Source organism: Bufo bufo, chromosome 6 (assembly GCF_905171765.1).
Source record: "Bufo bufo chromosome 6, aBufBuf1.1, whole genome shotgun sequence".
Lineage (NCBI taxonomy): Eukaryota > Metazoa > Chordata > Amphibia > Anura > Bufonidae > Bufo > Bufo bufo.
In genome coordinates, this window is record NC_053394.1 from 181,147,939 (window position 1) to 181,175,693 (window position 27,755).

Here is a 27,755-nt window from a genome sequence, read left to right on the forward strand (position 1 = left end):
CCGCAGCCAAGAGACTCCGCCTGATACTGACCGCCGCCATCTGGGACCGAGCACCCCAAAGGCAGCTTCAAGGAGTTCCCTGGCATGGCACTTCTTCAAACAATGTGCTGACGACAAGACCCGAGTGGTTTGCACGCTGTGCCATCAGAGCCTGAAGCGAGGCATTAACGTTCTGAACCTTAGCACAACCTGCATGACCAGGCACCTGCATGCAAAGCATGAACTGCAGTGGAGTAAACACCTTAAAAACAAGGAAGTCACTCAGGCTCCCCCTGCTACCTCTTCTGCTGCTGCGGCCTTGGCCTCTTCTGCTGCTGCCGCCGCCTCGGCCTCTTCCTCCGCCTCTGGAGGAACGTTGGCACCTGCCACCCAGCAAACATGGGATGTACCACCACCTGCGTCACCAAGCATCTCAACCATGTCACACGGCAGCGTTCAGCTCTCCATCTCACAAACATTTGAGAGAAAGCGTAAATTCTCACCTAGCCACCCTCGATCCCTGGCCCTGAATGCCAGCATTTCTAAACTACTGGCCTATGAAATGCTGTCATTTAGACTGGTGGACACACACAGCTTCAAACAGCTCATGTCACTTGCTGTCCCACAGTATGTTGTTCCCAGCCGCCACTACTTCTCTAAGAGAGCCGTGCCTTCCCTGCACAAACAAGTGTCCGATAAAATCAAGTGTGCACTGCGCAACGCCATCTGTGGCAAGGTCCACCTAACCACAGATACGTGGACCAGTAAGCACGGCCAGGGACACTATATCTCCCTAACTGCACACTGGGTAAATGTAGTGGCGGCTGGGCCCCAGGCGGAGAGCTATTTGGCGCACGTCCTTCCGCCGCCAAGGATCGCAGGGCAACATTCTTTGCCTCCTGTCTCCTCCTCCTCCTACTCAGCTTCCTCCTCCTCTTCTTCCACCTGCTCATCCAGTCAGCCACACACCTTCACCACCAACTTCAGCACAGCACGGGGTAAACATCAGCAGGCCATTCTGAAACTCATATGTTTGGGGGACAGGCCCCACACCGCACAGGAGTTGTGGCGGGGTATAGAACAACAGACCGACGAGTGGTTGCTGCCGGTGAGCCTCAAGCCCGGCCTGGTGGTGTGCGATAATGGGCGAAATCTCGTTGCAGCTCTGGGACTAGCCGGTTTGACGCACATCCCTTGCCTGGCGCATGTGCTGAATTTGGTGGTGCAGAAGTTCATTCGCAACTACCCCGACATGTCAGAGCTGCTGCATAAAGTGCGGGCCGTCTGTTCGCGCTTCCGGCGTTCACACCCTGCCGCTGCTCGCCTGTCTGCGCTACAGCGTAACTTCGGCCTTCCCGCTCACCGCCTCATATGCGACGTGCCCACCAGGTGGAACTCCACCTTGCATATGCTGGACAGACTGTGCGAGCAGCAGCAGGCCATAGTGGAGTTTCAGCTGCAGCACGCACGGGTCAGTCGCACTGCGGATCAGACCCACTTCACCACCAATGACTGGGCCTCCATGCGAGACCTGTGTGCCCTGTTGCGCTGTTTCGAGTACTCCACCAACATGGCCTGTGGCGATGACGCCGTTATCAGCGTTACAATACCACTTCTATGTCTCCTTGAGAAAACACTTAGGCCGATGATGGAAGAGGAGGTGGCCCAGGAGGAAGAGGAGGAAGAGGGGTCATTTTTACCACTTTCAGGCCAGTCTCTTCGAAGTGACTCAGAGGGAGGTTTTTTGCAACACCAGAGGCCAGGTACAAATGTGGCCAGACAGGGCCCACTACTGGAGGACGAGGAGGACGAGGATGAGGAGGAGGTGGAGGAGGATGAGGATGAAGCATGTTCACAGCGGGGTGGCACCCAAAGCAGCTCGGGCCCATCACTGGTGCGTGGCTGGGGGGAAACACAGGACGATACGCCTCCCACAGAGGACAGCTTGTCCTTACCTCTGGGCAGCCTGGAACACATGAGCGACTACATGCTGCAGTGCCTGCGCAACGACAGCAGAGTTGCCCACATTTTAACGTGTGCAGACTACTGGGTTGCCACCCTGCTGGATCCCCGGTACAAAGACAATGTGCCCACCTTACTTCCTACACTGGAGTGTGATAGGAAGATGCGCGAGTACAAGCGCACGTTGGTAGACGCGCTACTGAGAGCATTCCCAAATGTCACAGGGGAACCAGTGGAAGCCCAAGGCGAAGGCAGAGGAGGAGCAAGAGGTCGCCAACGCAGCTGTGTCACGCCCAGCTCCTCTGAGGGCAGGGTTAGCATGGCAGAGATGTGGAAAAGTTTTGTCAACACGCCACAGCTAAGTGCACCACCACCTGATACGGAACGTGTTAGCAGGAGGCAACATTTCACTAACATGGTGGAACAGTACCTGTGCACACCCCTCCACGTACTGACTGATGGTTCGGCCCCATTCAACTTCTGGGTCTCCAAATTGTCCACGTGGCCAGAGCTAGCCTTTTATGCCTTGGAGGTGCTGGCCTGCCCGGCAACCAGCGTTTTGTCTGAACGTGTATTCAGCACGGCAGGGGGCGTCATTACAGACAAACGCAGCCGCCTGTCTACAGCCAATGTGGACAAGCTGACGTTCATAAAAATGAACCAGGCATGGATCCCACAGGACCTGTCCATCCCTTGTGCAGATTAGATATTAACTACCTCCCCTTAACAATATATTATTCTACTCCAGGGCACTTCCTCATTCAATACTATTTTTAATTTCATTTTACCATTATATTGCGGGGCAACCCAAAGTTGAATGAACCTCTCCTCTGTCTGGGTGCCGGGGCCTAAATGTGTGACAGTGGCCTGTTCCAGTGGTGGGTGACGTGAAGCCTGATTCTCTGCTATGACATGAAGACAGATTCTGCGCTGACATAAGGCCAGATTCTCTGTTACGGGACCGCTCTCCTCTGTCTGGGTGCCTGGGCCTAAATATGTGACAGTGGCCTGTTCCAGTGGTGGGTGACGTGAAGCCTGATTCTCTGCTATGACATGAAGACAGATTCTGTGCTGACATAAGGCCAGATTCTCTGTTACGGGACCTCTCACCTCTGTCTGGGTGCCGGGGCCTAAATATGTGACAGTGGCCTGTTCCAGTGGTGGGTGACGTGAAGCCTGATTCTCTGCTATGACATGAAGACTGATTCTGCGCTGACATAAGGCCAGATTCTCTGTTACGGGACCTCTCTCCTCTGTCTGGGTGCCGGGGCCTAAATGTGTGACAGTGGCCTGTTCCAGTGGTGGGTGACGTGAAGCCTGATTCTCTGCTATGACATTAAGACAGATTCTGCGCTGACATAAGGCCAGATTCTCTGTTACGGGACCTCTCTCCTCTGCCTGGGTGCCTGGGCCTAAATGTGTGACAGTGGCCTGTTCCAGTGGTGGGTGACGTGAAGCCTGATTCTCTGCTATGACATGAATACAGATTCTGCGCTGACATAAGGCCAGATTCTCTGTTACGGGACCTCTCTCCTCTGCCTGGGTGCCTGGGCCTAAATGTGTGACAGTGGCCTGTTCCAGTGGTGGGTGACGTGAAGCCTGATTCTCTGCTATGACATGAAGACAGATTCTGCGCTGACATAAGGCCAGATTCTCTGTTACGGGACCGCTCTCCTCTGTCTGGGTGCCGGGGCCTAAATGTGTGACAGTGGCCTGTTCCAGTGGTGGGTGACATGAAGCCTGATTCTCTGCTATGACATGAAGACAGATTCTGTGCTGACATAAGGCCAGATTCTCTGTTACGGGACCTCTCTCCTCTGCCTGGGTGCCTGGGCCTAAATGTGTGACAGTGGCCTGTTCCAGTGGTGGGTGACGTGAAGCCTGATTCTCTGCTATGACATGAAGACAGATTCTGCGCTGACATAAGGCCAGATTCTCTGTTACGGGACCGCTCTCCTCTGTCTGCGTGTCGGGGCCTAAATGTGTGACAGTGGCCTGTTCCAGTGGTGGGTGACGTGAAGCCTGATTCTCTGCTATGACATGAATACAGATTCTGCGCTGACATAAGGCCAGATTCTCTGTTACGGGACCGCTCTCTTCTGCCTGGGTGCCTGGGCCTAAATGTGTGACAGTGGCCTGTTCCAGTGGTGGGTGACGTGAAGCCTGATTCTCTGCTATGACATGAAGACAGATTCTGTGCTGACATAAGGCCAGATTCTCTGTTACGGGACCTCTCACCTCTGTCTGGGTGCCGGGGCCTAAATATGTGACAGTGGCCTGTTCCAGTGGTGGGTGACGTGAAGCCTGATTCTCTGCTATGACATGAAGACTGATTCTGTGCTGACATGAAGCCAGATTCTCTGCTATGGCATGAAGAGACTGATTCTCTGCTGACATGAAGCCAGATTCTTTGCTATGGCATGAAGAGACTGATTCTCTGCTGACGTGAAGCCAGATTCTCTGCTATGGGACCTCTGTCCAATTGATATTGGTTAACTTTTATTTTTTTTATTTTTATTTTAATTCATTTCCCTATCCACATTTGTTTGCAGGGGATTTACCTACATGTTGCTGCCTTTTGCAGCCCTCTAGCTCTTTCCTGGGCTGTTTTACAGCCTTTTTAGTGCCGAAAAGTTCGGGTCCCCATTGACTTCAATGGGGTTCGGGACGAAGTTCGGATCGGGTTCGGATCCCGAACCCGAACATTTCCGGGAAGTTCGGCCGAACTTCTCGAACCCGAACATCCAGGTGTTCGCTCAACTCTACTTGTGATATTAATAAGATATTCCTCTCAGCATATAGTCAAGAGTTCCCATACTGTGGGAACGTATAGTGTTAAACACCTCCCTAAATGCTAGTTGTCCTCTTAGCAAAGATGCATATTGCTAATGGGAGATTAGAGGCAAAACTCTGGGAAATTATATTTCCATAGTCTGATTGCCAAGTGGGGTATAATATCATATTAATATCATATATATATATATATATTTTTGATTGTCATAGGCTGAGACAGGGTCAAGGGACAACATTTATTGTTTGTGTATTAATCTGTATTTTGTCATGTTATAACCTGTTTGTAAAAAGAAAATCCTGAGCTTCTCTTGATGTATTAATTATTGGTCTGTTTGATAAAGATATAGCATTTATATCTTATCATATGTTACTTTAAATAATTCTGTGCTGGTGAGAAAGTGATAGTGGGTTACACCCCCATCTAGTGGTGGTGCTGTATTGATTATTGATCAGAATCATGAGTGTAACAGGCAGCAACCCAGGTAATAGCCAGGCTATAGCAGATAATCCATCATACCCGGAACAGATAGTCCATAAGACTATCGAATATATATATTCACAGGTTAAAATTGATAAGGAGATGACTGAATGGACTAATGAGCTGCAGGAAAGAGCCTATGAAGAACGTGGGGATATATGGAAGTTAGGTGGCATGGTTGATAGATACCTGACATACATAGATTTAACACAAAGTAATACCAAGAGAGACCAACACCTATTATGCGCTTTGCCACCTGTTTTGTATGCATTATTGGCGGTCAGTACTCTTTCTCAAGATAGGTATGAGTCTATAATGGGTACAAAAATATATGTATCCAAGATGGAATCAGAACTAAAATCCGCAGAAGGGAAGATCAAAGACTTAGAGTACAACCTTAGTCACAGCCATGATGCATACCAAAAGGCAAAAAGTGATTTAGAGGATTTACATCTCCAGTATTCCAAAATTAAGCAGACTGATGGATCAGCCCATAATCTAGTCAATGCTGAAAGGGATCCATCTAACACTGTGGGATCTCCTGACCCTCCATTTCTTACTCCCCAATATCCAGACATGTCATCACATGCTCTTAAAGCAAACCCCATCCAAGACACTCAGCAACCTGAAAGTGTTGGCGTGATTACACAGGAGGCATTAACCCAATTGAGTCGGGCGTTCCAAACTGTAACCGCCTTACTAGGTGCGGGTAACACGGAAGCCCCTAGAAGTGTCTCTCCTCATATTCCCCTGTATAGAGATGTTAGGGTTAGGGTTAAATCACCTGTGCAATATGTGTCTCATGAGAGTGGGGAAAGGGCATGTGAGTCTGACAGTGATGTAAGAAAGCGTGTATCTTACTCCCTGCCACTCAGGCAGGTGTTTTCCCACAAAGAGGATCAGGGTCCCATACGACCATCATATGCTGAGGTGGTTTCTAGGAAGAAAAATTACCAGTATTCAGAAAAGGATCAAAGTTCATCCAGCATAATTACGTTTTTAAATACCACTGTGTCCAAGTTCTCTAAGAAAGGTTCTTCTCAGATAGCGAATCACCTAGAACTGTATGAACCCACTATAGTTTCTTTAAAATTATACTCTGATGCTGACAGGATCAGATTCCTTCCATGGGCATTTGATGATAAGTATCGTCATTACTTTACCTCATTTAGGGAGAGAGGAATTTAAGATTGGCCAAGTGTCTTGCATGAAGTTAAACTGGTGGAATTCGGACCTTACCGAACCATTACTGCTGCAAAACGGGACATATATAAGCTTACATGTAGGCCCAATCAAAGTCCCCGTGAATTCCTTTCTGTCCTTAAAAATGCCTATGGGTTAAGCATATAGGTCCCCAAACTGGGAATCTGAAGAGTTTAAGCAGTTGTTCTATGATGCTATGCCAACCCCGATCAAACTTAGCCTAGCCAGAGATCTGGATATTGAAGCTCCCTTGGATAGGTTGGTGACGCCTGCCACCACGCTGTATAATATCAGTGAATGCCATGAAACAGGTGAGAGAAGATTTAAAAAGTCCCCAGAGCAAAATATAGCTGAAGCTAAGGACCCTAGCTTGGGATTTGAAACACAGCCACGTAAGTCCCCTCAGTCTACAGGACCTGTCCAACAAACCCAGCAACAACAGGTAGGACGCAAGCAAACCAAGCCCCAAAATCCCAACGGGTCAGAGGGGGATAATTCTGGTGCTGGGAGGTCTAACTACTGTCCCTATTACAATAAGTGTCCCCAGGGATATAGGTCCTATTACAATAGGGATTCCCAGGGTTACAGGCGCTGGAATAACAGGCCCAGACAGAGGGAAGATAGGCAGGATCTCTCAAATTCACCTAGGAGTAGGTCACACACCAATAATCAGGGCGCCCCACAAAACCAAAATATGCGCAAACCAAACAGGTTTGATCAGCTGGCAGAACAAGTGGCCCAGTTGAGTGACATTGTGAGAAAGTTGTCCCAGGTATCCCCAGGAAAACAGCCTGAACCTTTTTTAGGGGCAACTCCAGGTCCCAGCTCAACATCATAAAGCAGATTGGGCCGGGTCAGAACCCAGGCCACTGCAAGGCTTTTAAGATAGATGTGAAAGAATCTGATGTGATTACTAATACCATTTCTCCTTGCAGTACCCCTGACCCTGAGATTGGGGCCAGGGAGGAGGTGTCTAATATGTTATTTGTCTTGCAGTCTAATCATGTCGATCCCTGCGACCATGCATCTGTTCCAGTGTGTGATCCCAGTGTTCCAGCCTCTAGTCATGAACCAGCTGTAAACTGTGATATAATCTAGTTTTCCCCAAGGGTGGGGGCTGACGCTGCTCCTCCAACTTCTCCTGTGAGACACAGGAATGCAGAGGTCACGAAGCTGCAGAGAGGTCAAACCCTCCAGAGGAATCATATGAGCAAACATTCTAATTTCTTGTGTGATTTATTCCAGGTTGATGGCGATATTTTGTGGATTCATATCTCCAAAATGAACTTATCGGACCAATCAAAAGTTTACTCGACACCGGATCACAAGCCACCATCTTATCCTATAGTTATTTCCAACAGGTTCTGGATTTGACTACATAGAAGCCGAGATTAACATCATTTGATGGCTCTTTGATAAGTGTAGGTGGAGATGCTTTACAGGTAAAAGGTACAGCATGGTTGACATTTAGGATTGGCAAGAAGACCATTAGACACCCCACATTGTTTGTGGATCTTCCATATGATTGGCTGATCATAGGAATTGACCTTATGAAAAGGTTGAGTACCATAATAGACTTCATTAATGAAAGCAGTCTGGACTCAGGTGAAGACACCCATTGCCTATGAATTCTCTTGCAATGCACAAACACAACACAGTTGTCACGTGATTGAAGAGAGGCCTAACTCTATTGAAGGTTATTTCAGGAACAATCAAACGCCGGATGTCACGCTCCTGAAAAATGGTAAGCCCGTGGAAGCTGTCAACGGTGCCGCTCACATAATTACCATCCAAAGGGACAGAATCGAAAAGGTAACCCTGGATGCTGATGTATTGACTATTTCTCTTGAAGGAGGAAATCACACCGTTATTGGTCTAGCTATGGATTCAGAATACTATACCTTTGGATTCCAGAATGATGTCATTGGACTTATTCCTGATGAATACCTCCTAACAGAAGAACAGATAGTAGAACAAAGTTTTTCCTCAACCCCTGAGGGGTTATTCAATATGCACTCTGTTTATCGTTTCAGCTCTGAAGGTACATGCCACAGCGAGGAAACATCATTGGTTTTCAACCATGAAATCGATGAGAAGGAGTACGAGTCCTGCCAAAAGGGAAAGGATAAGGTACGCTACACCCAAAATGACTTAACCAGTGAGCTTGAAGAAGCTTACGAGTTAAGTCAGCGTGAAATCTTTTCAGAATTTCAGAAGCGGGTGGAAGAACAAGTCTCTATAGCTGATGCATGCTCCGATGAGTCAGAGTGTCAACAGCTAAAAGAGCTCTTCACAGAGTTCCAGGACATGTTCGCCAAGGATTCTTATGACTGTGGAGAAACAGACCTACTTGTTGCAAGAATCCAGACAGATCCCGATGCACCCCCTGTCTTTGTCAAACAATACAGACTTCCGCTGGCGGCTTATGAGTCACTATCGGAAATCGTTAAGAACCTGGAGAGGAGGGGCATTATCCGTCCAATACATAGCTCGTTCAACCATCCTATACTTGGAGTCCTCAAACCCAATGGTCAATTTAGTCTCTGCTCGGACCTAAGACAATTAAACAAACGTGTTTACATGTCCGGATGGCCCGTGCCGTATATTGACCAATGTTTGGCACAAATTCAAGGATCAAAAATTTTCACCGCCCTTGACTGTGCACAAGGATATTGGACGATTAAAGTTGACGAGAGGGATCAGTACAAACTGGCCTTCACATTTGCAAAGCAACAATATGCATGGACCCGACTGCCCTTCGGGTACATAAATGCGGGCCATGAATTTGCTGTGTTCATGCATAAGGCAATGCCTGATGCCACTGAACGAGGTACCTTATCCTATGTGGATGACATTCTAATCAAAAGCACGACTTTTGAGGAATACATTGTAGAACTGAGGTATGTACTAACCCAACTGAGAAAAGCTGGTGTGAAACTTTCTTTTCAGAAGGCTCAATGGTGTCGTGCCAAGGTTAATTTCCTAGGTCACGAAATCACTGCTGATGGAATCAACTCACAGCAGAAGAAGGTGGAAGCAGTGATCAATACCAAGTCACCTACAAATCTCAAGGAATTGAGATCATTCTTGGGCATGATGAACTATTCACGTAAGTTCATAGATAATTATGCCGAAATTACAAAGCCTCTTTTGCAGTTACTGAAGAAAGGAGTAAAATGGGAATGGAGTGAGCGTCATGAGCAAGCTGTAAATGAACTCAAGGCCAAACTTATCCAGGCTCCATGCCTTGCCTATCCAGAAGGGGGAAAACCTTTCTTCGTGGAAACAGGTTTCACTGACAAGAGCATGAGTGCAGTCCTTTTCCAAAAACAGGAAAAGTTGAACAAAATCATTGCCTATGCCAGCAAATCCTTATCACCGGTTGAGGCAAAATTCAATAATTGTGAAAAAGCATTATTGTCAACTGTGTGGGCTTTGCAATATTTCAGGACTTTTATCCAAGGTGAAAGGATCATTGTGGAGACTGCACACCAACCACTGCAATACTTGCAGAGTGATCGGATAAGAGATGGAAACCTGTCAAATAGCAGGATAACCGCCTGGACAATGTCTTTAATGGGATGGCCATTGGAGATCAGGTACAAACAAAATAATAAAAACCCAGTTGCTCAAGGATTAGCAGAACTCCATGATTGTTCCAATGCGGAACATAAAGGTGAGTCACAGGAGAATGATTTCCTGGAGGAACAATCATCATCCCCATATAAATCTTACGAAGAGGAGTACTGCGAATCATTACCATGTGTATATGTAGACGGCTGTTCCTTCCATACCGATGTAGGATCGGAATGCACGCTGGTTGTAGGTGTCGGAATCGTGTGGAATAATATGTTCCCAGAGATATCCGTCGGATACAAAATCGGTCCTAAAAGTAGCCAGGTTGCAGAACTTGCAGCTGTGTACAAAGCCGTACAAATGGCTATCGAATATGATATTAAAGAGTTTGTCATAATCACGGATTCTGATTATGTTGGAAATAGCTTTGTGGAATATTTCCCCAGATGGAAAAGATCCAACATGATGAGAAGCAATAACAAGCCAGTCAAGCATGGTAAAATGTTTTGTAAGATTGACGAGATGGTTACCACCCACGGTCTTACAATTTATTGGAAGAAGGTAAGAGGTCATTCAAAATATCCAGGTGTGGATAAGGAAGGGAATGACCTAGCAGATTCCCTCGCCAAACAAGCAGCCATTGACGGAGAAGTCCAAGTGGACGCAACGACAAGGAGTCAGGCCCAAAAGGGAACTGAAGCTAATGTGGTACAATGGAGCCAAGATTCTCCTAGTGAGGATCTCATTGCGAGCCAAAAGGGGGATCCAGTTATCGGTATCTTTTATAACCACATTGAGGATCCACAGAATTGTCCCATAAATACGGAAGACTATGATGTAAAAGAGGAGTTACGGATTTTGAGATGAATGGTAAGTCCCAATTCTCATTACAGGATGGATTGCTGATAAGGACCTCAAAGAACGGTATCACGCAATGGGTAGTACCCGCAGCGTATCGAGGTCTGATGCTACAACATGCCCATGATGCCCCAACAGCTGGACATCAAGGTGAGAAACTAACATACGAGTTACTAAGGGCCACATATGTTACAAGACGTTCGAACATATTTTCAAGGATGTCTAATATGCCCTCAATTCCAGCCACAAGGACCCACTCATCGGGCACCGCTGATGAAAAGGGGGATGTCCATGCCATGGTCAGACATCCAAATTGATTTCATTGGACCAGTAACCACGTCATCAAAAGGCAACAGATAAATGTTAACCGTAACTTGTTTGTTCACAAAATGGGTGGAATGTTTGCCGTGCAAAACATGCAGTTCAAGCGTATGTGCATCTCTGCTCATTAACCACATATTCTCCAGGTTTGGCCTTCCCCAACGGATCGAGTCCGTTGGGGAAGCTACATATAGCTTATCGGCCAGCCTCTAGTGGTGGAGTGGAGCGTTACAACCAATCCATTGTGAACATTCTAAAAAAATTGTCAATGAATCCGGTAAAGACTGGGATGTTAAGTTGCCTTTGGTTCTCATGGCCATCAGGGCCACCCCAAGCGCAGCAACCAAACCTTCTCTCTTCGAGATGATCACAGGAAGGAAGATGGTGTTACCCCAGCATTTATTATACCGGACAACAGATCATAATTTGATAAATGCTACAACATCGCATCAATATGTGGAAAATTTATGCAAGCACCTTCAGCATGCTTTTGCGTTAGCCCAGAAGAATATAGAGAAAGCCGCAGAGTGCTAAAACATACTACGATCTGAAAACTACTCAGAAGGAGTATCAAATTGTCGATCAGGTTTACCTCTATAACTTCTCTCGGGATCAAGTGAAGGAGAGAAAATTCTTAACTTCATGGAAAGGACCTTATGTCATTATTGAAAAGTTGTCACCAGTGGTATACAAGATAAAAATCCCTAAGGGGGATGAATTTGTGGAAAAATGGGTGCACATTAATCAACTACGTGTTTGTCATCCTAGCTCACGATTTCGAGAGATAGAAGGAGTCTGAGGAGGAGAGGTGAAGAGATTTTACAGTTCCAGCTAAAGACGGAAATTAGGATTGGTATTGTATGAACAAACGTGTATACTAAGCCGTCCTCACGTGTGTTTCCTCTATAACTAAACATCTCTTAACTGACCTCTAAAACAAGGAACTTACCCTGTTCAAGAAAATAACCTATGCCAATCAAAAATATATGATAGCATTAACCTCTTTTCTTACAGGATAAAAAGTGAAAGATGTATGTACTCATATGTGTCATATAATATTTTAGGCGCAAGATGCCGACTAAGATGATTGCCATCATCTATGTCATCCTGATCTTGGGGAAGGAGTTCCACGTCGAGCCGATTGTTGTGCCAGGTCCTTCGTCCGGAATCATGCTACAGGACACTGTGGGGTTCATTCTGACGAACAAGAGGATTTTGTCCCAGAAGATCTACATCAGCCTGGATCCACGCATCTTCATCGAAAAACAATTCAACGTGTCCGAGATCCTGTCACCAGAGATCCAATCCTAGTACCAAACGCACATTGGATATTCCCAAGACGGATTACGCAGATCCTGGAGCAAGCGAGAAAGACCTTGATCAGAGAGCAGTTTTCTACGAGTCAAAGACCGAGACGATTTATTTCTGCCATCGTTACCGCTATAATCTTTAGCATAGTGGGCGCTGTCATTGCCACAGGTGTAACAGTTGACAATTCCATCTCCATTAAAACATTATAACTGGAGATCGGTTCACTGAAAAGTAACTTACTAAGTATTCATGCGGAAATGGTGAATCAAATCAAACATTCATCGAACTTATATACTGTTTTGCAGGATCTATGGAATGGTTGAGTTTGCTGACCATCCAAAACAGTGCGTTGGATAAGGTTCTTCAAAAAGACTAAACTATGGCTAAAACACCATAAACAAGTAAACTATGGCTAAAACACCGTAAACAAGGTCTACGCACCGTGACCCACAGTGGCGACTCTAGGATCAATATATAGGGGGGGCACAGAAGATACACAGTCAAAAATGGGGGGGCACTAATAATTTTCACCAGCTAATCATACTACAGAAAAATACTAAAGCAGCCGCTTCCCCTGCAGCTACGCCCCTGGCGCCGGGGTAATATAATTAAGGGGTATCAGGGTACATTGGGTGTAATATAACTGAGGAGGGCTATCAGACATTATAAAGGGGTAATATAGCTTACATTACCCCTGTATTACGTCCCTGATAGGATAGAACTCCTTAGTTATGTTACCCCTGTATAATGCACCCTGATACCCCTTAGTTATATTATAGAACTAAGGGATATCAGGGTACATTACACAGGGGTAATATAACTGAGGGGTATCAGGGTACATTATACAAGGGTAATATAACTGAGATGGGCCATCAGACATTATAAAGGGGTAATATAGCTTACATTACCCCTGTATTACGTCCCTGATAGGATAGAACTCCTTAGTTCTGTTACCCCTGTATAATGCACCCTGATACCCCTTAGTTATATTATATAACTAAGGCTACTTTCACACTAGCGTCGGGGTTCCGCTTGTGAGCTCCGTTTGAAGAGTCTCAAAAGCGGCCCCGAACGCATCCGTCCAGCTACCAATGCATTCTGAGTGGATGCGGATCTGCTCAGAATGCATCAGTCTGGCAGCGTTCAGCCTCCGCTCAGCAAGCGGACACCTGAACGCTGCTTGCAGCGTTCGGGTCTCCGCCTGGCTGTGCGGAGGCAAACGGATCCGTCCAGACTTACAATGTAAGTCAATGGGGACGGATCCGTTTGAATTTGACACTATATGGCTCAATTTTCAAACGGATCCGTCCCCCATTGACTTTCAATGTAAAGTCTGGACGGATCCGTCTGAAGCTACTTTCACACTTAGAATTTTTTCTACAATATAATGCAGATGGATCCGTTCTGAACGGATCCCAAGTCTGCATTATATGAGCGGATCCGTCTGGGCAGACCCCAGACGGATCCGCTCTGAACGCAAGTGTGAAAGTAGCCTAAGGGATATCAGGGTACATTACACAGGGGTAATATAACTGAGGGGTATCAGGGTACATTATACAATGGTAATATAACTGAGGAGGGCTATCAGACATTATAAAGGGGTAATATAGCTTACATTACCCCTGTATTACGTCCCTGATAGGATAGCACTCCTCAGTTTGGTTACCCCAGTATAATGCACCCTGATACCCCTTAGTTATATTATATAACTAAGGGATATCAGGGTACATTACACAGGGGTAATATAACTGAGGGGTATCAGGGTACATTATACAAGGGTAAATGTAATATAACTGAGGAGGGCTATGATGGGACATTATACAGGGGTAATGTAAGCTATATTGCAACCGTATAATGCCTGATAGGCCTCCTAAGTTATATTACCCCTGTATAATAATGTACCCTGATACCCCTTAGTTATATGACCCCGCCGGGATCATATAACTAAGGGGAATTCGGGTACATAATTATACAAGGGTAATATAACTCAGGAGGCCTATCAGGCATTATACGGTGGTAATATAAGTTATATTACCCCCTGTATAATGTACCCTGATACCCCTTGGTTATATAACCCCCTGTATAATGTACCCTGATTACCCTCAGTCATATAACTGAGGGGTATCAGTCAGGGGACATTATGGGTAATATTATAACTAAGGGGTATCAGGGTACATTATACAAGGGTAATATAACTGATGAGGACTCAGTGCTATCAGGGGAGTGGGGACATTATACAGGGGTCCTTAGTTATATTACCCCTGTATAATGTACCATGATACCCTAAGTTATAGGGGTAACCGTATCAGGGACAGGTTGAGGAGGGGCTGGGCGCAAACCAAGCAGGAGGGAGGGCAGGCCATGAGTCGAGGTAGTGGGGGTATAGGGGTACATACTTTTTTAAAAACTTTTTATTCTTACTTTGTTTTCTTTTCTCTAGGGCCAGGCAGAGTTGGGAAGTTGCAATGCCACAGCAGCCACAGACACAGTCGGCTGAGTCCACTCCTGTCCTCCTCTCCTGACAGTCCAAGCTGGGGCCTAGCCCTAGACAGTGTGGGCACCTGTAGACAGGTCAGGCTCAGACAGCTGCTGGCTCACACTAGTCTAAGAAGAAGTCACAGTGTCACTAGACTAGCTAGCAGAGTGACGCAGCACGCAGGAGCAGAGAGAACATGAAGGCACTCACTGGCAGCAATTTGCAAAGTCCGTTCGCGCGGGCAGGCACGCAGCAGCGCAGCCTTACGCGCTGACGACCGTAACGCCAAGTCGTCAACTTGTCTCTGCGGCTGCCACACTCCCAGCCTGCACCCGCCCTGCACGCTCTGCCTCTGCGAGTCCGCTGGGTCTGAACGCCGCCCCCACCCCCATCTGTCATGTGACTCTCATAGACTGACTGTATGTATCTGTGTGTTCTCTGTGTAGTGTGTACTTTAACTTTAATCACTGACACTGAGTCAGTAGTGCGGGCGGCCGGCGCAGCGATTACTAATTAGCGTTGGGGGGGGCAAGGAATGACCTGGGGGGGGGAATTGCCCCCCCTTGCCCCCCTGTAGCGATGCCACTGGTGACCCATGAAGAAGACATATGAAAAGCCCTTTTGAACATTCCAAATATATTCACACTTTATGGAACATTTTGGAATGAAGGGGGATTTGTCATGCATTTTCATAAGTGTTATCTGAAGATATTATAGTCTAAATAACAATGCTCATTGCCTTTAAGTGTAAAGTTAGACTGAACCAGAGTCTAATATCTTTCTATAGGCCGAGATGAGGTTATGCTGAGTTCAATTTGGGTAACATGTTTGTAGGGACATAGAGTGTATTGTCTCTTAAAATTATTATGAGCAGATGTGGTATATCTGTTAATGCTATGATGGGTCCTACAGACATGTGTCTGTGAGAGAGAACCATTTGAATAGCAATGTATTATTTTACTTCATTACAAAGTCATTAGGGAAGTCGACCTTATAGAAACATTGGGTGTGTGAATGTCCCATTCATGTCTTCATAATTATATTCTATATATTCCTGTGTGGTGTATTTAAATTTGCAACATATCTTAACCAATGACTTATATAATATGTAATCTATGTATAACAGTGTGTCGATATATATATATATTTACATCATTTAGAATATATATTTTATGCCGTGTGTATCCCACTGACCATATAGACTTTTTAAGGTTTAGAAAGTATTGAAGTTGTCTTCCTACTAAATGGGTTTCATGAGGAGAGCTGAATATTATTAGCCAGCCATGTGGGCAAGTTAATGAACCCGGATGTCAAGTAAAAGGAACCATTGTCCATTGTCCCTAAGAAGACAGTAGGAGATGGTGACTCCAACATGTCTAGATTAGGGGTAATTAAAATGTCAGGAAAAAACCCTAATACTGATATATATTCGAGAGGTTGAAAAGGTCAAATGAACGTATTATTAGGTATTTAGAATTAATGTTGAAATTGTTATGTGGTACAACACTGCCATCTAGAGGTAGATGTACGATATTATATTATTTTATAACTTGTTTTCTCCAGCATATCAAGGGTTAAGATTACATCAAAGTAATATTAACATACGTTACACCCTCCTCAGTTGATTGGGAGATCATAATCCAGGAGGAGGTAACGTAAGATATCAGGGAGGATAAGTATTGCTGGATAGGAACATGGAGGGAGATCAAACCATCAGATCAAAACCATCAGATCAGGACTTCCGGTTCCGGCGCCACCATGTGAGGACGCAGCGCTCAGAGCTCCTGCATACCGCCGAACATCATTGTCATTTTGGAGCGCAGGGAACTGCTTTTCAGCCCTAAAGGACGTCCGACTGACACCACTTACCTGCATCTAGGAGCCGATGGAAAGATATCTCCTCCGGAGCGGGCAGAAGATCACAGGTGCGCAGCTAGCAGCCTCACAGAGCGCGGCAAAAATGGCGGACACTCAGCCACTAGTATTCAGGGAGGAGGGCTCTCAGAGTACCCAGGGAGAGGGGTCCCCTCTAGGTGGCACGGCCACAATAGATTATAAACAACTAGCCATTGAAGTGGCAATGCGTATAATACCGGACATCCAGAAAACACTGGAAACGACAATACTGGCCTCTTTTAACTCCCTGAGGGAAGAGGTAAATCAGACCAGCATACAAGTTGGGGCTCTGGAGAAAGCTGCGGTCCTTGCAGCAGCAAGCGGGGGACACTGAGTCTATATTGAAATCCCAGCAGCACGCCTTGGAATACCTGCGGTTTAAGGTGGATGACCTGGAAAACAGGTCACGCCGCAACAACCTGAGGGTGGTTGGGCTGCCTGAGTCCATTAAACAATTGGACCTTTTAGATATATGTGAGAAAGAACTGCCAGAGGCCCTGGGCCTAAAGTTTTTCTGTCGAGTGGAGAGGGCCCACAGGATTGGTCCGGAAAGAGGCGCCACTAGGGACTCTAATTCGGAGTCTCCCCGCAGTGGAGATGGGAGACCTCGCCAAGTTATTTTTAAACTGTTGGATTTCAATGATAAGGTGGCTTTACTCCGCAGTTTTCGTAGAAGGCGACACCAGATAACCATAAGGGGCCACAAAATTTTATTGTTTGAGGACTTCTCGGCTGAGGTGGCGAAGAAACGCAAGGCCTTTAGCCCGGTCTGCACTGCACTCTACCAAAGGGACATCAGATTTCAGCTTCTTTTCCCGGCGGTTCTAAAGATTCACAGAGCACAAGGAGGGACTATCACTTTTAGATCTCCCACTGAGGCAGAGGAGGGCTTGGATGAGATTATTGATTCAGAGCAGCATGATATACCACTCTCTCCCCAACGGTCTACCTTGAAGGACTCATTGGTTCCAGCTGTTCGACGAGGGAATGACCGTTCGCGCAATGGCCAGGAAAGGCCCTCCAGAAGAGGACGTTGACATTCCTCAATTCTAAATGTGGTTGAAACTCAACCCTTAGGGGTAGAATCTTGTTAATGCTGCTAAGCTGTTCCAGATTAAGAATGTTTTATTATTCTGCTTTATGCTCCATACTAGGGCCGTTATTGTTCAGTTGTACAGATTGCAATTGTTTAGGCTAGGTATGTGAGAGTTCTGCCATGGCGGAAAAAAGGAAAGTCTATAACTAGATTTAGTGACGGCTGACACCATCTAGCCGTACCCGGTCCAGTGGACTGGTACCTGCTGCCACACACCTAGGCAGTTCTATTTGGTTGTACTTATATTGATTTTTGCTTGTGTTTTCTGTTCTCTTTCCCTCCCCCCCTTTTTCCTTCCCTCCTCCCTTCTTCCTTGGCTTTCTCTGTCTGGGGATCCGTACATACCGGAACTGAAATGAAAATTATCTCCTGGAATGTCAAGGGCTTACGCTCCCCGCAGAAGCGGTCAAAGATTTTACGTCACCTAAAGCGTCTTCAACCTGATGTAGTTCTCCTGCAAGAGACGCATCTGGAGGATAAAGATTTCTTCCGTATGAAAAAATTTTGGGTGGGTTCTGTGGTTGGATCCTCAGCCAGGGAGCGCAAAGCTGGAGTACTCACTTTAGTACATAGAAATTTCTCAGGGAAAATACTTTCAGAGTCTCATGACAGTGAGGGCAGATGGCATAGGTTAGTGGTAGAGATAGGAGGGATTTCTTATAGCATTCATAATGTGTATGCCCCAAATGAAAATAATGCTCCCTTTTACGCTCTTCTGGAGAACAGACTGCATATGGATGGAACTCACAACAGAATTGTGGGTGGTGATTTTAACTCAGTCGCTTCTGTTCTGGAAGACCGGAAGAGAGAGGAGGGGATGGTCAGATCACAAAGACTCTCTGACAAGGTTATACCTCCCTTTCTAACTTCTACAGGTTTATATGATACCTGGCGCTCTCTACATCCTGACGACAGGGAGTATACGCATTTTTCACACGCACATAATGTATGGTCTCGTATTGATTATCTTTTCCTTCCCCTGCATATGTCATCTAGGGTGGTTTCCGCTGAAATTCATGACTTACTTATTTCTGACCACTCGCGTGTCTCCATTTCCTTGCAGGATACCTACCCTAGAGGAACTGATTTTATATGGCGCTTTCCTTCCTTTCTTGCGAAGGATGACAATTTCAAAGATACACTACAAGGTTGGTGGTGGGAGTTTCAGGGTGACAATCCCCGAGATGCATCAGATGTTTCGACCCATTGGGAGGCTGCAAAAGCGGTTCTGAGGGGTCGAATTCTCGGTTATGTTAGTAATTTACGCAAGGTGGTCGCTAAACAATATCAGGAGGCTAGTTCGGCCCTTAGACAGGCATACACTCAATTTCTCCGGGTGGCTACCACTCAGCACAAGGAGGCCTGGATTGCAGCTAGAAATACCTTTGAAGTTTGGGTAGATAAACGGGAGGCAATGTATAGGTCAGAATTCCAGACGGATCTGTTCAGATTTGGGAATAAGTCAGGCAAAATGTTGGCCAACTTAGCACGGGGCAGGAGGGCTCCTACAGTCATCACAGCCCTGAAAGGGGAGGGGGGAGTGGTCCAAACAAATCCTAAATTGATAAATGATTTGCTAGGAAAATATTATGAGCGTCTCTATAGCGACACCCCAGAAGACCCTGAAAAGGGTAGGAGATTTTTGACAAACGTCAAATTACCTTCCCTGACGGAGGAACAGCAGGGATCTATAAATGCGGAAATAACGGCTGAGGAAGTGCTACATATAATACGCTCCCTACATAATGGAAAGGCGCCAGGCCCTGACGGATTCTCAGGAGAATTTTACAAAGTGCTACAAGAAAATCTTGCCCCCACACTGATGGAATATTTTAACCATCTTTTACACACAGGTAGTTTCCCTGCCCATGTTAATGTTGCCCACATTAAATTGATACTTAAACCAAATAAGGACCCACAAGATCCAGGTTCGTACCGCCCGATCTCGCTCATCAATCAGGATCTCAAGATATTGACTAAAATACTGGCTGACAGACTGAGCCTATTAATGCCTACCCTGATAGGGCCCTCCCAGGTGGGTTTCATTAAAGGGAGGTCGGGGGTAGCAAATATTAGGAAGGTGTTGGCAACCTTGGATTGGATCCGGCGCCGCCCTCAGCCAGCCGGAACCCCTATTTTGTTGGCGTTAGATGCGGAAAAAGCTTTTGACTCACTGCGTTGGGACTGGCTGGGGGCGGTACTTGATAAATTCAAGATTTTGGGGGACATCCGTACCTTTTTGAAGGGTCTCTATTCCAGCCCAGCGGCGCGCATACATACGGGAGGTTTCCTGTCTCGGGTGTTCCCCCTCCAGAGAGGGACTAGACAGGGTTGTCCGCTTTCCCCCCTCCTCTTTGACCTAGCCATTGAGCCCTTAGCTAGATTTTTAGAGGATTCTGACTTATATACGGGTATTACCATAGGCAAGAAAGAGGTCAAACTAACTTTATATGCGGATGATCTTTTGATTTTCATGGACACTCCACAGCGACACTTAGGCCCCCTAATGGAGTTTTTGAGTTTTTTTGGGTCCTTCTCAGGATATAAAATAAATTCGTCTAAAAGTGAGATTCTAGAGCTTCACGCCACTAACCCACCGCAGTTTTGGCAGGATATAGGTCTCTCTTTATCTGCTGTTAAGAAATATGTCACGTACCTAGGGGTTAAAATTGGTAAGCTTCCGGGGTCATTGTACTCACTAAACTATCCTCCCCTCATAGCGAAAATAATATCTGAACTACAGAAATGGCATTCACTTCCCTTATCTCTGCTAGGAACGTGCCAGCTCATTAAGATGATGAGTTTTTCTAAGTTACTCTACCCCCTCCAAACGCTTCCGATTCTACTGAAACATACAGATGTCACTGCTCTAAACAAGGCTTTTACCACTTTTTTGTGGTCAGGTAGACGCCCTCGTATCTCTCTTTCGAAGCTTATGTTATGGAAGCCTGAAGGAGGAGTGAAATTCCCGAATGTACGGGGTTACAATCTGGCATGTCTTATGCGTCATGTTTCGGATTGGGTGCATGATACAGATCTTTTCTCTAATAGGGAAGTAGAACAGAACTTGGTAGCTCCATGGAACCTGGTAGCGTGCCTCCACTCTAATTTGGCCGCATTACCCGGGGAAATTAAATCCTCGCTTTTATTGAGAGATACGATAGCAACCTGGAAGGCGGTTAGGAAAACAGTAAATCTGCCTCATGCAATCTCTAAATGGATGCCGCTATGGGGTCATCCAGAATTTCCGTCAGGAACTAGTCTGAGACCTTCTGAGTTGTGGATATCTAGGGGTTTGACTAGGGCGGAACATCTGATGCATCAAGGGGAGAAACGTTGGCTAACTCCAAAAGAACTGAAGGAAAAATATGCCTTACCGGATTCCCATTTCTTGCAAATAATGCAGATTGTGGGTTTCTGCTCACATAGATTGCGTGATCTATCGAGGGAGGTGACCAAAAACTCTGATGAGATCCTTAGTTTCTCTCCCCAAACAGTTTCCCTCTCTAGGTTGTATAGGGCCTTTTCAGGAAATTTCACGAAAGCCAAGGTTTCCACTCTTTTTAAGAAGTGGGAGCACATCACTATGGATGATGAGATTGGGGTAAAGATCCTGGAAGGTTGGAGTAAGGTACGTCAGTGCGTGATTGGTGAGATTTGGCGTGAAACGTTTTTTAGAATGATGCATCGGGCAATCTATGGATTTAACTTTCCAGCCTCTCCCCAGTTTCCAGACCGTATCACACATTGTCCTAATTGTAAATTGGCTGCTACGGATTTCTGGCATGGCATCTGGACATGTCCTGAGGTAGTCAAATTTTGGGTCGCTGTGATTGAGTATATCAAGACTAACTGGTTGGTGGAATTACCTATGGAACCCCAGACCTTGGTTTTCCATTATATCCGTTTGGAGAACCCAACTAAGATACCGATTTTATTACACTCGGTTTTGTTAGTAGCCAAAAGGGTCTTGCTCCAGAGATGGCTCACAGATGCCATGCCGGACATTCCTGCTGTGATTTCTGAATTGAAAATACTTTTAGGATATGAAAGGATTGAAGCATCTAGGCACAAAGAAAGTTCAGCTTCCAAATTCTTTAATAAGTGGCGCACTTTTGTTATGACACACTTTAATATGGTAGAATTAGAGAATTGGTTAAACCCTTTCAGTACACTTCATGGTACCTTAAAGCATCTCTAAGTAATACTCTGGGACCCCTGGCAGTATAGTCCTGCCTCCCTTCCCCCCTATACCTCTCTCCCTTACCCCTCTTCCATTTCTTTTCTTTATTATTTCTGTCTCCTACTACTTTTGAATTAAAATAAAAAATGCAGTCAGATTCATGTATATTAAACTCATGTTCCTTAAGTTACTGTATGTGACTCCCTGACTTCCTTTAGAAGCCAGGGGGAGAAAGCGTGTTTAATGTATGTTATACGGGTTCATGACCCTTGCCTTGTATTCTGTGAATCTGCTCCAAATAAACAGAATTAAAAAAAAATAAAAAACCATCAGATCAAACCATCAGATCAGATCATAAGAAAGGATATCAAAGGAAACTTGAATTATATTTTTGACTACTAGAGAACTCCTGAGAACTGGTCCCATCTGAAACTCTGTCCATCCTTGACTTGGTAACGTATGTTATACTCTTTGCTTGTGATATTAATAAGATATTCCTCTCAGCATATAGTCAAGAGTTCCCATACTGTGGGAACGTATAGTGTTAAACACCTCCCTAAATGCTAGTTGTCCTCTTAGCAAAGATGCATATTGCTAATGGGAGATTAGAGGCAAAACTCTGGGAAATTATATTTCCATAGTCTGATTGCCAAGTGGGGTATAATATCATATTAATATCATATATATATATATATATTTTTTGGATTGTCATAGGCTGAGACAGAGTCAAGGGACAACATTTTTTTGTTCCTGTATTAATCTGTGTTTTTGTCATGTTATAACCTGTTGGTAAACAGAAAATCCTGAGCTTCTCTTGATGTATTAATTATTTGTCTGTTTGATAAAGATATATATATATATCCGGTGTGAATTACCTACCACACTACTCCGGGACCAGCAGCAGAGCAAGTAACTGTCCGTGTTGGGACACAGGACTGACTTTTCTCTTTTTATTTTGATAAAGATATAGCATTTATATCTTATCATATGTTACTTTAAATAATTCTGTGCTGGTGAGAAAGTGATAGAGGGTTACACCACCATCTAGTGGTGGTTTGTTGGTACTGCGTCAATTTACCTATCCATTGATCTTATGTCTGTTTTATATTGGATTTTTACTCATTTATAAATAAATTATTACATGTATTTTGCATAATTGATTGCCCCTTTGTTTTCATTAATTGCATAAATTTAATTTAGAGTCTCAAGATAAAAGAAAAGGCGTTTTATGTTCGCCTAGTGGATTTCCTGACTGATTTCCATATTTTATTGACATTTTATTTTTTATATAAAATATTTATATTTTATATAAAAGATATACCTTGACACCTTTTAATGAATCATATTATGCTGTGTAGATGGTAAAGGATGCTCAATAGATGATTGCAGAATACAAGAGACAGGCACAGGTAGAAGCAGCACAATAGTTACAAGATGTGTGTATCTGCTTAAAATTTAGACATCCATGTGACCCAAACTGTGCCTAATTTGCTAGTAACAGTGATAATACTTTGTATGTAATGCAATGGGATTGTTCTTCTTTTACCTGGTGATGTGAGAAGCTTGCAATTCTCCATCATGATGTCCTTGTACACATCCTGATGTCCTTCTAAATACTCCCACTCCTCCATGGAGAAATAGACAGTGACATCCTGACATCTTATAGGAACCTGACACAAACAATGACAATGATACAGGCATCATTCAGACATCTCTCTTGATGTTACTGTATAATCTCCCAGTATTCCCAGCAGCGCTCACCTCTCCAGTCAGCAGCTCAATAATTTTGTTGGTGAGGTCCAGGATCTTCTGATCATTGTTCTCCTTATCTAACAATATAATGGAACTCTGGGTCCTTCTACATCCTCTTGTCAAATAGGAATGGCTGCTAGGTGTCACACGTTCACCACACTTGTTTACAACTGTACAGTCCTATTAATATAAAGCATCACTCTGTAAGGCTGTACTTAGCTTTCTGGACCAAAATACTATATATCAAAATCTCAAATTATATATATATATATATATATATATATATATATATATATATATACATACACACACACACACACTCACCTAAAGAATTATTAGGAACACCTGTTCTATTTCTCATTAATGCAATTATCTAGTCAACCAATCACATGGCAGTTTCTTCAATGCATTTAGGGGTGTGGACCTGGTCAAGACAATCTTCTGAACTCCAAACTGAATGTCAGAATGGGAAAGAAAGGTGATTTAAGCAATTTTGAGCGTGGCATGGTTGTTGGTGCCAGACGGGTCGGTCTGAGTATTTCACAATCTGCTCAGTTACTGGGATTTTCAAGCACAACCATTTCTAGGGTTTACAAAGAATGGTGTAAAAAGGGAAAAACATCCAGTATGCGGCAGTCCTGTGGGCAAAAATGCCTTGTGGATGCTAGAGGTCAGAGGAGAATGGGCCGACTGATTCAAGCTGATAGAAGAGCAACGTTGACTGAAATAACCACTCGTTACAACCGAGGTATGCAGCAAAGCATTTGTGAAGCCACAACACGCACAACCTTGAGGCGGATGGGCTACAACAGCAGAAGACCCCACCGGGTACCACTCATCTCCACTACAAATAGGAAAAAGAGGCTACAATTTGCACAAGCTCACCAAAATTGGACTGTTGAAGACTGGAAAAATGTTGCCTGGTCTGATAAGTCTCGATTTCTGTTGAGACATTCAAATGGTAGAGTCCGAATTTGGCGTAAACAGAATGAGAACATGTAACCATCATGCCTTGTTACCACTGTGCAGGCTGGTGGTGGTGGTGGTGTAATGGTGTGGGGGATGTTTTCTGGGCATCGTTCAAATGCCACGGGCTACCTGAGCATTGTTTCTTACCATGTCCATCCCTTCATGACCACCATGTACCCATCCTCTGATGGCTACTTCCAGCAGGATAATGCACCATGTCACAAAGCTCGAATCATTTCAAATTGGTTTCTTGAACATGAAAATGAGTTCACTGTACTAAAATGGCCCCCACAGTCACCAGATCTCAACCCAATAGAGCATCTTTGGGATGTGGTGGAACGGGAGCTTCGTGCCCTGGATGTGCATCCATCAAATCTCCATCAACTGCAAGATGCTATCCTATCAATATGGGCCAACATTTCTAAAGAATGCTATCAGCACCTTGTTGAATCAATGCCACGTAGAATTAAGGCATTTCTGAAGGCAAAAGGGGGTCCAACACCGTATTAGTATGGTGTTCCTAATAATTCTTTAGGTGAGTGTATATATATATATATATATATATATATATATATACGCAGGTTATATAGAGTTGTATATGACTTTAGTGCATGAAATAGGAATAAGAAAGTTGAGTCTCCATCCTGAAACTCACACTGATGGAACTAGCACTTATTTTTTTGCCCTCTGCATACCAGGAGACATGGCTTACTTTTTTTGTTCTCATAGCAAATTCAGAGCTATTTTTTTGTGGGACAAGTTGTAATTTGTAATGGCATCACTTAATATTCCATATGACTTAGTAAGAAGCTGTGAAATCTAAATGGTATGGATTTGGGGAAAAAATGCCACCTGTCATTCTTTAAGGAGTTTCATTTTTACAGTGTTCCCTATGCGGTAAAACTGACATGTAAGGCTACATGCACATGAACGTTAGGGCTTCGTGGACCGCAAAGCACGGGCAAAGACCGTGGGGCAGCCGCATGCGGACCCATTCACTTGAATGGGGTCCGCGATCCACATCAGACGGTCCGCACCGCAAAAAATGAGTGCATGCGCTACTTTTTTGCTGTGCAAAGGCACGGCCAGAAGCACCAGGGAAGCACTCCGTAGTGCTTCCTTGGGGTTCCGATCCGTGCCTCTGTGATTGCAGAATCTCCGTGATTTTGGACCCATTCAAGTGAATGGGTCCGCGATCCGTGATGCGGAATGCACACATCCGATGCCCGTGTATTGCGGACCCGCTGTATGCGGGTCGCAATACGGTCACGGGGGGCACACGGTCGTGTGCATGCAGCCTTAACTTCATTCTGTGGTCCAGAACGATTACATCAATATCACATTTTTATTGTTTTTCTTTTTCTTTAATATCGGTACCTAAAAAAAATACTTTGAATAACAAAATAAAATGTCTTTGCACCGCCATATTCTGACATCCATAACTTTTTTATATTTAAGTCTATAGAGCTGTCAAGGGGCTCATTTCTGTGGGGTGATCTGTAGTTTCTATTTATGAATTATTAATCAATTTTCATTCAATCTTTTTGGAAGGTGAACCAAAAAACGGCAACTCAGACACTTTTGTCTATTACGACATTCACCATATGGGATAAATACTTTTATAGTAACATAGTAACATAGTACATAAGGCCGAAAAAAGACATTTGTCCATCCAGTTCGGCCTGTTATCCTGCAAGGATTCTACCATTTTCGGATGCAACAATACCAGTGATCTTTATTCTTTTTCTAATTTGTAAAATGGGGAAAGGGAGTGATTTAAATTCTATGCTGCTCTGACCGAGCTGTTAGGTGGTGTTGGGACCTGTGGTGATGTGAGGGCGTGCACACACAGCAAACAGACTCCGGAGAGCCAAACAGACCACCAGTAGAGAGGATTCATCCAGAGGTCGCAATACATTTTTTCCAGAAGAATAAACATACTCCTCTTCACAATTTTGAGAAATATTTTTAGCTGAGGAGGGGAACGAATTTTGCGGTAAATCATATATATAATACATAGTCCTATATAACTATGAAGATGCTATTTCTGCAGGGAAACCATTGCTAGTCTCCTCTATAATGTCTTCTGTGCAGAAATAGCAATAAGAAAAAAAATAATACCACTGCCGCCATAACACAGCGAGATACAGCGCCCACCTGGCGCTGCCATACACAGCGCCCACCTGACGCTGCCATACACAGCGCCCACCTGACGCTGCCATACACAGCGCCCACCTGACGCTGCCATACACAGCGCCCACCTGACGCTGCCATACACAGCGCCCACCTGACGCTGCCATACACAGCACCCACCTGACGCTGCCATACACAGCGCCCATCTGACGCTGCCATACACAGCGCCAATAGAACTACTGTGTGCACATTACACACAGAAAACTGTACAATACTGGTTACACTGACATAGCCCTGCTTTATACACACCTTCCATACATAAAGTACCTCTGCATTCTCCACCAGCACAGTCCTACACAGAGCCTGTGTTCCCCTAACTCCTCCCACACACATGGCTGATCACATGACTGTGACATCACCACAGGTCCTGTAACCACATTGTAGTGTTTAGTCCGATCTCTGGATCTGCTCCTGGCAAAGGAGATGTCTGTGAGGGGCGGAGCTTCTTGGGAGAGGGGCGGTGCTTAATGTGTGCTAGACCTGGCAGCTTCTGACACAGTACTCCCGAATAGAAAAATAGAAAGGATCCTGATCAGTTAGAAAAATGCCTGATCAGTCAGAAAAACGCATTGCAATCCTGGATCCGTTTTTCCGGTGTCATCAAGCAAAACGGATCCGGTATTTATTTTTTTCTCATTTTTAAAGGTCTGCACATGCGCAGACCGGAAGGACAGATCCAGCATTCCGGTATTTTGAATGCCGGATCTGG

At 44.9% G+C, this 27,755-nt stretch overlaps 1 protein-coding gene across 2 annotated transcripts in view; it reads right to left on the reverse strand.

Moving 5' to 3' along the window:
• The window catches only part of LOC121005093 (oocyte zinc finger protein XlCOF8.4-like), a 68,298-nt gene that overhangs the window by 18,497 nt on the left and 22,046 nt on the right, over positions 1-27,755 (reverse strand). For both annotated transcript variants that reach the window (XM_040437636.1, XM_040437637.1), the window contains exons 3-4: positions 23,894-24,064; positions 23,679-23,802 (exon numbers count right to left, since the gene is read on the reverse strand). In XM_040437636.1, coding sequence (XP_040293570.1) covers positions 23,679-23,802; positions 23,894-24,064 — 295 coding nt within the window. The remainder of the gene's footprint in view (positions 1-23,678; positions 23,803-23,893; positions 24,065-27,755) is intronic.